We start from the raw sequence: 10,142 nt of genomic DNA, 5'->3' as shown, positions 1-10,142 counted from the left end.
TCCTGTTCTCATACCTTCACTCCCAGGAGAACATATGCTGAATCCTTCTGTTTCCAAAATTCAGGACTTTACGCACCTTCCCCTAATGGTGGAATTGCAGTGTCCTCAGGAACTGACCAAACTTACTGAAGATGAGGACAGGAAAAGAATTTTCACAACAGTTCTCCAGGATGCACTGGTGGAATGAGGATATGGATTAAACAAAGATTTCCATCCTGATGATTTTTTCCCAAAAGGGTTTTAAAAGTGCTTATTTTATTTGTAGTAAATGCCCACAACCCTCAGGGCAAATGCCCAGGCAAATCTCCCAACTATGAGAACACAAAAACCCCTTGCTACTAAAAATAAATCCAAGATCAGCCCATAGCTTGAAGTGACAACTTTTTATTTTAGGCAAAAACAACAAAAAAAAAAGGCCAAAAACATTCCGCTATTGCAGTTTGTAAAATTGTCACTGTTTTCAGTAGAAACAGTTCACAAATCAGAACGCAATATTCAAATAACATTGTGCAAAATTGTACTGGCATAACTACACATAGCAAAAAGACTAGTGTAAATCAAGAATTCCATTGAAATTAGTTGAGCTGCTCCAGTTTTACAACAGTGTACATCACCTCAGAATAGGCCCTTTTTTGCAGAACATCCCTGGAATTCCTCTTGCTTACAAAACTGCTTTACATGCAACAAATAACCTATCAGTACAACATAAGCAAGAACATCTCCACAAGTTATCACAGTGTAACAGAGGAAAACAAGTCAGCCAATTTCATACAAAGGCAAATCTAATGGCAGTTTTGAACATCCCTTGACCGCTACCCTCAAAAATTGCACATTTCAATACATGAAATAATTTAGAATGAAGCCAAGCTATGTTCTTAACTATCAGTACATTGACAGCTAGGATGGATGATGTCTTCAGAAGGGGTTTGTTTTGGTTTTTTTTAGCTTAGTAGATTTTCTAAAGAGAGTTGTTTCAAAAGTTTGTGCAATAAATGTTGATTTACAGTGTTATCAGGCCAAGTCCTCTCCTGCTATTCAGAGAGACCTATCAACACTACAGGAGTCTCTGTAGTCAAATACAAATCCCAATGAAGAACTATTAAACAAAGACCATACCTCAGGTACTTACTGATGACATGCAATGAAACCAAGCAGGCAGTAACAGGCCTCCATTTACATTTGGAGCATTCAGAAAGAGACCTTGTGGTTCAGCTGGGGTACAGCACTGGAATTTCACACAACACTTGTGAATAGTTAACATTCTTTCCCCACTTGATGTGCAAAGTAACAGCTTCCAAACAATTCATCTAAGTCATTATTTGTATAAACACAAGGCTAAGAGCAGAACTGATTTTCAGAGTTACTGAATGCTGACAAACTCACATCAAGAAAATACACAAGTACATCTTGCAGCGATTGGTCACTTTGTTTTCCTGTATACCCATATTCAATAAAATAACTCTGATCACAGTAAAACCAATTGTTCCACAGTGTTTTTCACCTCCTTATGTTAATGAGGGGCTTACCTTCTATTGTCTTTCCTAGGAGCAAACATTTTTGGTTTAACATATATCAACCTGGCTCAGGTCTGAGTCATCTGATGAAGGGCACACACCTGAACTATGGAATTATACGGAGAAAGCAGAGTCCTGATGTTCTCAGGTGTTTGGGTGCTTTTATTTCCTTTTTGCAGGTTATATTAATCTCATGATGACAAGTAAGACCAACATAAAAGCTTTGCTTTGGAGATGCATGTAAGTGTGCATCAATTCTGGAAGAGAACAGCTTTGCAAGTCTGTACATACAATAAAAAAATAATAAAAGGTCTCAAAAACACCAGCTCTGCCTCCAACTACACAGTTAAAAGCAGCAGACCTATCCAGACTGTATATGTGCATGCACAAAATAAATCAAATGGAAATCAAGATAGCCAAGAAGTCACTCTGCAGGAAGGATCTCTGTAACTGCAAGTATCTGGTGACTTCCTATGCATCCTTTTTGTCCTCTCAGCTTCACGGAGAAGCTGTACTCAGCAAGGAAACACTTAGCAAGGAAATATGGACATCACTGGCACTGAGTTTCTGTGAAGACATCAGTCATGCCAGGAAGAGAGAACAGATAATACTTCAGCAAGGAATTACTGTGGTACCACTGAATACACTTAATAAGCAACAAGAAGTTTGGCCTGAGGCAGAGGAAAGGTTAATGGATATGACTTTGTTTCCTTCTTCCCAAAAAGCTCAGACTCAGTGTTTTTCAACAGTCTCAGACTGAATTCCAGGAAATTGTATTTTAGAACACATCAAAAAATAGCCCTGAGACTGAACATAACTTTATAAGAGCTCCTATTGCTTTACGTAAGTCAAACATAGCAATCATTTACTTCCACAGTAAGCAATATTTAATTTTCACTCACTTTTTTCCTTACTTGGGATACGTACCTGAAATCAAGAATTTCTTTCCAAGACAGATGTACTTGAGCACTGTCTGTTACTTTTCCAAGTACTTAAATGCTACAGGATTATGGCACCAAGCAAGGAAAGAATAGCTGATGCAGGTCAAACTTAACCAAAGGAACCCTCTTCCCCTGTGCCTTGAGTTTTTGAAAAAACAATTACAATAATCACAACAGTCACCATGAACTTCATTACAATTAACTCCTTCCTTGTGATTTAAGTTGAATTTACAGCTGGAGTAACATAATTTAGTATATATCAAAATCAACTGCCAGTGTTATTGAACACAACCACCAGCCTTTAAGTGTGGCTAGAAGTTTAGAACATCAAGAAAACAAGAATATCAAATGAGTCAAGTCGTGCATAAAAATAGACCTTTACTTAAGCTACAAAGTAGGCATTCAAGGAACTGACTAGGTCTATGCATAGTTAGGATTTTAAGTAAGCCAAAAGAATTTGAACTCTTTCAGTAAAACTGTGCTTGTGTAATGCACAGGTCAGCTCCCCCAAAAAATGAACATCCCACTCTATACATAAAAGAATTTTTAAAAAGTTCCATGCACTCTCAAAGCTATTTGCAAATTGATTTAAACACTTTAGCTAACAGCTATGCCATGGCACAAGACAGCACATAAAAAAATTTAAGGCCAATTTTTGTCTGCACACATCAAAGCTGGTCTCAGAACAAGAGCTGTCATATTTTCTTAACACTGAGTCTTTAGTGTGGATTTACAACAAACTTGAGCTGCCATAGCAACAGTAGAGTTGTCCTACATATAAAAAAGACCGAATGTTGTCCTGAATGCAGGTTTTTTTTTATAAAAAGCAGAAACTTCACACATTTACATTTGGTTTTTATCAGAGCAGCTCACTAATTTGTACAGTACGTTGTCCAATAACATACAAGGTAAACTACCAGAGAGATACTCAAAGTACTACAACAACAGGTGCAAAAGAGTCCTAGGATAAGAAAGCTCACTGCTGTTGGGGAGAGTCACACTGTGATGAAAACTAACAGAATGCATTTTGGTGAAGTCAGTTAAGTGTCAAGGCTGTAACAAAGGCTATTTGTTAACTTTAGCCCTTCTTAATGGTTCTTAACTATTCAGTTAAGATCTCCTAATAAAGCACTAGGCAGTTTGGCAACCATGAAGTTCTTTACATGCTACTGTTACAGAAACAGAAAACAGACTTAAAAAGCACTTCCTTCACCTGAATATGATCTGGATTCGGTCACAGCAGGTTTAAACAAACTTATCTAAAGCAGTACATTTTAGACTTCAAATTGCACTGTAGTGTTTCAGAAGAAACAAATTACTATCCACAAAGCCTAGAAAAGAGCTATCAATTGGCAAAATTGCACAAGTATGATGCACAAAGATGCTTATTTTTAGAATTTGTTCCTCAACAACTCCAGGTGACTGACAATGTCAGAGCAAATCAAAACTTACTTCAAAACAGTCCTGTCCATTTTCATAGGAAGATAGATAGTAAACCAAATTACACTTGTTTGCTAATTTAACAGGTGAAATACTTTCATACTTCCTGGTACAATTTTAATTTACTGATATTTTTTACCACAGAGAACTTGCACATTCCAGTATGATTTACACTTACTTGCTGAATAAAGTACACTGCAATAATAGTTACTAATACATGATTTAAAGGAACAGCAAATATGCATCAAAATTATGATTATTATCTGCACACATATGCAGGGGTTTTTTTCTCTCTCAAAATGTTTGCAAGCAAATTAATCATATTAAGCACTGAACAAGACTGTTATATTTGCAGTCTCATCTTTAAATAGTTGCCATTATGAGGAGACCTGAGAATACAACTGACCCATGGAAGTTATGTAGATGGAAGTTGTGTATATGCAAGCCAGTGAGACCTGCTTGTGTGTAACAGAGCAATATTCAGACCCAGAGACTGCTCACAATGATACCTGGAAATTACTGAATCTAACTCTGTCAAAGAGGTACAAGATCAACTTGTTTGGTGACTGTGACACGGGTATTCAGGTCATTGCAGTTTTCTGCATATCTATAAATGTATTAACTCAAACCCAAGTAATGCACTCCAGCAACACATGAGAAACCTCAATGAAGTTCCTGAACAGTTTCTGTTTGCAGTTGCCTTTCCCCCCATTTTTGCCTTTTACTGTAATTTCAAAGCAACCATTAACTGCCACATTATCAGGACAAACCAAGTATCAAAAAATCCTCTTGTTTTACATGCCAGCCTAAGCTGCTAGTCAAAAAGAGAGCTGCTGCTGTAAACTTCTGCATAACAGATATCATGCCTGACAAACCATCACCTTCAACGGACACACAAACACCACTATGACAAAAGGGAGGAAACCATGCACAGGTATTTCAGTATTATGTGGCCAGGGTCTATAATACAGTGATGAGTCACGTCAGAGCAAATTTGTATCAAGAGTGATTAATGATTCAGGCTGACTCTCAAGGATCTAAGCAAACCTCTAAGAGCCAAGTATTTCCTGGAAAAAAGAATACCAAGTAAGAGGATAATATATCTTTTCCCTACATCCGCACAAAAATTCTATGGACAAATAGAACAACACCAGGGCAAGTGCTTTAAAATGCAATTTTCCAGCCAATAAACCAAGACTAGTAGGAATTCTGTGAAGGAAGGAGTTTTAAGAATGTGACTTACCAGAAGCACAAATGTTTGATATCAAAAAAATGTACACTATATACTAACACTGTTTTTGCATACTCTTCTGTTTTAAAAGTTTTGAACATATTAACTTGTCTTGCTTTGTTTAGGTCTGAGGCTGTTCAGCAAGGTCACATAATTTGAGACTGCTATAATAGTTCAGCAATCCTTTGGTCCCATCAGCTGTAAGCCAGCCAAGTATAAAAGAATCTTCCCTACCAAAGGAAAAAAAAAAAAAAAAACAACAGAAAAAAAAAAAAAAGGTAGGGGGATCATCATCAGGAAACACCATCTGCTACAAACCAGAAAAGGCAAAATTTTGTTACAAAATACACGTTTTCATACAAAAGACATCTTGCAAAACCATCTGATTGCCCCTCCCTCTGCAGATTACAATGGTACATGGGATCAGCTGGCTGGTCTTGAGACTTGTTTTAAAGGGAAAAAAAGTCAGAGGACACACACCATCACAACAACTGGTCCTTTAAATGGCAAAGGATTATGACAGTCTTTGTTTTCACCAGTGTTTAAAAAAAGCATGAGAGAAATAGAACCAGAGTCTTCAAAAACAGAAAGTACAACAGGGTATCAGCTGCTGCATCCTCCTGAACTTCTCAATGTGCTACCAAACTGTCAAGTATACAAATAGTTTGATTATGGCAGTGCCATAAATTGTTAAAACAATGTGTGTGTGTGATCAGAAAGGTCCGGTCAAATGGTTCCATTCTTTTCCCAGTAGTTGCCCAAAAAAATGTCAAGACAACCAAAATTATTCTTCAGCTTCCTCAATACATCCTGACTGCTGGAGCAGAGAGGTCTGTGGTATTACTGTACTTGTTCCACGAGAGATCCTGTCTTGATCTGCGTTTGTAGTCAAGGAGGCCATAGAAATGGGCTGTAACAAACCAGGCGTCATGCTGGAGGAGACAGTCAGGCTGTGTGTAGTGCCCTTAAGTGTGAGATCCTGTGTGGGAAGAAGTGGCTTGAGGATGCTGACAAGACAGAAAGCAGAACCACTTTTCGGAATGAAATTCACTTTGTTCTTGTCAGGGCAATAGAAGGCTGGAATTTCATGCAATGGCTTTGGCCTAGAAATAAAATACACACAATAGTTTTATGGAACAATCAAATTCTGCCAATGGCAGGGATGTGCTGCTGAAAACATCATCAGAAACAAGTCGAGGTTTCAATCTGAAGTATTTCAGCTACTCAATAATGTCTTATGACACTCACAGCACACAGCAAATGACAAGATGGTTTAAACAACTTGTGTACACGTGCTGCAAGGCAACAGTGTGCTCTTAGGGCAGGTTGTTTCCAAATCTAAGGAGCCCAACCAACTTCATGCTTGATCACAAACCCTATCCGTGAATTAGCACATTAATTACATGAGAAAGTATTTTCAATCATGTTCTCCAGAAACTTTCACAACCCAACCAATCCTGCCTCACAGAGACACTATTTATACAGCAAGCCCTGTGAAAGAAAGTTGACACAGCAATGATCCTAATATTGCATATCTCAGAGGTTCATGGTCATCAGGGGATCCCCTTTTCTATACTTCTGCCTTCTTAGCACGTTAACATGAGTGTGCCCTCACTCTCTGCAGAAGATGACCCCAATCTTACTAAAAAACTCAATGCAGAGAGTAAAATGTATTTTTGATTATCAAGTACCTATAACCTGGGAAGGAAGTGTGGAACACACATTTAGGATCCTGACTTGCAGTTTTGCCATCTCAGCACAGAACTCAGCCCAAGACATGCTTTAAGAAAAACAAAGCTGGAATGGAAGTCATGGACAGCTTAGGAACGCCTTCTGTGTTCACTTCTGTGCTCTAACACTGCAATGCAAATCTACTTATAGTACCCAAAGTCTGTTTCAAGATCCAACTATAGAAATCTGCTTTAAAGTCTCTCTTTATTGCTTGAAAAGAGCCATCAGAAATTTTTAATCACTTCTTGTTGTTGCCAGCATTGTGCTTTAGCCTATAACCTCTCCCTCCCTTCCTTGAGTTCGCAAAAGAGCCATGTTCACTTGTCTTTGTTTTACTAAGCCAAGCAAACCAGTAAAATCTTCCAGTATATTCTTGTAGAGATACTTTATTCTGAAAAGTAATTCTGTTCATGAAATAGGGTACATTTCCATGCTAGTTGATTCGCCCACACGTCCAGAAAATTCAGCCCCACTTGTAAATTTTCTTCCCAAATGAAAACCCTGTATAGGATTTTCGAATAGAAATTATGTTAAACAAAGGTTGAGCTTTAAATAGCAGCACTCATGTATTCCACACACACATGGAATGCAAGTAACAGACATGAGAAGATGTTTTTTCACGAGACTGCAGTGTCTAAGGACAACCATAGCTAGGTAGAAACTTCTGCAGAAGCCTGTTGCACTCTACAGCAGAACAGTCCTACAGAGAGGACTTACAAAAAAATTAAAATACAAAGCAAAATGCAATCGAGTATGTTCTGGTAGTAAGTAAATACTGTCTATCTGTTGGCAACATAGTTTACACACACTAAAATAGAAACAGGTAACTTCAGTTGATGCAATCCTTCCCAATTGCTATGGGACAGGCTGTAGAGACCTCTCAAAATCCATTTGCACAGGTCAGCCAAGCTCATTTTTTTAAACTAATATTTATATCAGATGACATTCTTGATTTTTGTAACCAATCTACACTCCTTGTGTGACAAGATGGAAGGCTAAGACTCATGCATACAAGTGACATAAGGGTATAAAAACTTCAATGAAATAATAATAAAACATAACCTCTCAGAATATTCCCAAATGACAAAAGTTGGCTTTTTCAGAATGATCAAAGCATCAAATACTCAGGGTCAAGTTCACTCCTCTGTCACTAGGAGTTTCATAACTACATTGATTTAGCTGAAAAGAATACCGTCTTCAGAGTCTAGATTACTGGATGTGCCCGTCAAGCTGTGACATACATTAGCTGCACAACAGCCTGTTCTTACCTCTCTCCCTATCTGGTTATTTGAGCTCTTTTCACTGTCTGCCAGGTAAGAGACTCCTCTCAAATGGTGCTGGTTTTTTAAAAAAACATCACACAAGATTTTAACACTAACCTCCAGCAGTAAACTACATACAGATATGCTAGTAACAAAAAACAGATCAGGCTGTTAGCATGGCTTTAGCAAGTGGACCAATAACTTCTATCTGACACAAAAATCAATAAAGCAATAATTAATCTGATTGTTAGATGTTATTATGTAGCAAAAATCAACTTACAAGTTTTCCTCAAAGACTTTCACCTTTTCACAGCCCTCAGGAGGTTCACGCTTGAACATGTAGCTGTTGTTGGGTTTTGGCGAGGTAGCGTATTTTGGCAAGGGAGAATTATTCCCATTTTCTGCAGGAATAGAGTTTCTCATTACTTAAATGTGACACCATAAAAAACCACAAGCGATACCTTTAAATGCCCTCTGAACTTAAAGCCACTGCATTCCAATGTTACAAAACTCAAAAATATTTTCATTTGCCTTCAAAGCCTTCATTTGCATATAAACTTTCTTACCTCAATTCCCTTCCTTCTTTCTATTTCTCCTTATAACATTTTCAGGCTCCACTGCAATCTCTGATAATTCCTGGACGTTTTCAATTTGTAACTGCAAAACCTAAATCTATGGTTCTGTGCTGTCACCATCTACCCAAAAGAAATGGGCAGCAGCCATATTCTTTAAAGAAACAGAACAGATTTATGTTGAATGATAAAATTCTCTTAGGATCTCTCAAAAGATTTCAGATAAAGAAGCAAACCCTAAATACTTAAGCTTTTATGGGTGTGTGTACAAAATGCTATAAGGTTGCAGATTCTGGCCAAGATCACAAAAAAATAGCCAACACAAGCAAGAGAACTACTGTTCTGATACTACACATTCTTGCTTCTTCAACCTGCTTAAAATACTTGAAGAATCAATTTTTTAAAAGAAAAGCTTTTTGGGAAGCACATTCCTCATCTATCCAGCTTTAATCAATATATGCACACACAGTATTTGGAGCAATTTGGAAAAAAACCAGATCATGTACAAAAAGCCCCATATTCCACCATTTCTCCATGCATGCAGGGTACAGACTCTCTCTTTTCACCTGTGTAGTTATGCACATCACCCAAGGTCAGCATTGTTGAAGTTCTAAAGTGACACAGTACCTTTATCTCTGGAATCACCAAGCAGATCATCTGCAGGACACGGACTTTCCTCACTGCCTTCATTACAGATGGTAAGAAATGAGGTTGGAGACACTGACTGGGAGCGGCTGCTGTTGTTACTGCCCTTGTCTGCTCCACCAGGTGTTTGGGTATCAATGCTGCGAGTGCTGCTGCTGCGCTGCACCAACGGAGGTGGGGCACGGTGCCCATCTGGAATATCTTGAGGCTGCCAAAAATTAAAGGTATCAGACAGCTGCTCTTGGCTGGGTAGCAGTTTCTTTAAACCCAATAATGTTCAGGGTCTTTTTGGGCTTCATAAAAACATTTGAGGTAGAAAATTTTATTCACTACATGAAAAATGTCAGGTTCGGAAACTTAAGACAACAGTTTTTAAGATGTCACATCATCACAGAACTGCTGAGGCTGGATAGAACTGCTTGGGATTATCAAGTTTAATATCTCTGCTCAAGCAGACTCAAGCAAGAATAGTGTGTCCAGGACTCTGTCAAGTTTTTAACATCTCCACAGACAATGATTCTGCAACTTCTCCAGGTTCTGCACACCTCACACATTAAAAAAAACCCAACCAAAAACATAAGATTTTTAAGTTTATGCCTACTGCCCCTTTTCCCATCACTGGGCACTACTGAGAAGAGACCAGCTCCCTCCATTTCTGCACATGATATATTCATGCACATTGATAGGATCCCCAGAGCTGTCTCTCCTCAAGGCTGAACACTCCCATCTCTCTCAGCTTCTCTTCATATCAGCAACATTCTGGCTCCTTAATAATCTTGACAGTTTGTATTTCTGATACTAAAGTC

At 38.2% G+C, this 10,142-nt stretch overlaps 1 protein-coding gene across 1 annotated transcript in view; it reads right to left on the bottom strand.

Moving 5' to 3' along the window:
- Positions 1 to 368: 368 nt before the first annotated feature.
- Positions 369 to 10,142, bottom strand: part of FAM117B (family with sequence similarity 117 member B) — a 28,665-nt gene continuing 18,891 nt past the window's right edge. Inside the window, exons 6-8 of the mRNA XM_033065168.1 lie at positions 9,319 to 9,544; positions 8,400 to 8,520; positions 369 to 6,229 (exon numbers count right to left, since the gene is read on the bottom strand). Of these exons, the coding sequence (XP_032921059.1) occupies positions 5,911 to 6,229; positions 8,400 to 8,520; positions 9,319 to 9,544 (666 nt within the window). The 3' untranslated portion in view covers positions 369 to 5,910. The remainder of the gene's footprint in view (positions 6,230 to 8,399; positions 8,521 to 9,318; positions 9,545 to 10,142) is intronic.

Source organism: Catharus ustulatus, chromosome 7 (genome assembly GCF_009819885.2).
Source record: "Catharus ustulatus isolate bCatUst1 chromosome 7, bCatUst1.pri.v2, whole genome shotgun sequence".
Taxonomy (NCBI): domain Eukaryota; kingdom Metazoa; phylum Chordata; class Aves; order Passeriformes; family Turdidae; genus Catharus; species Catharus ustulatus.
This window is presented reverse-complemented; position numbering and strand designations above follow the sequence as displayed.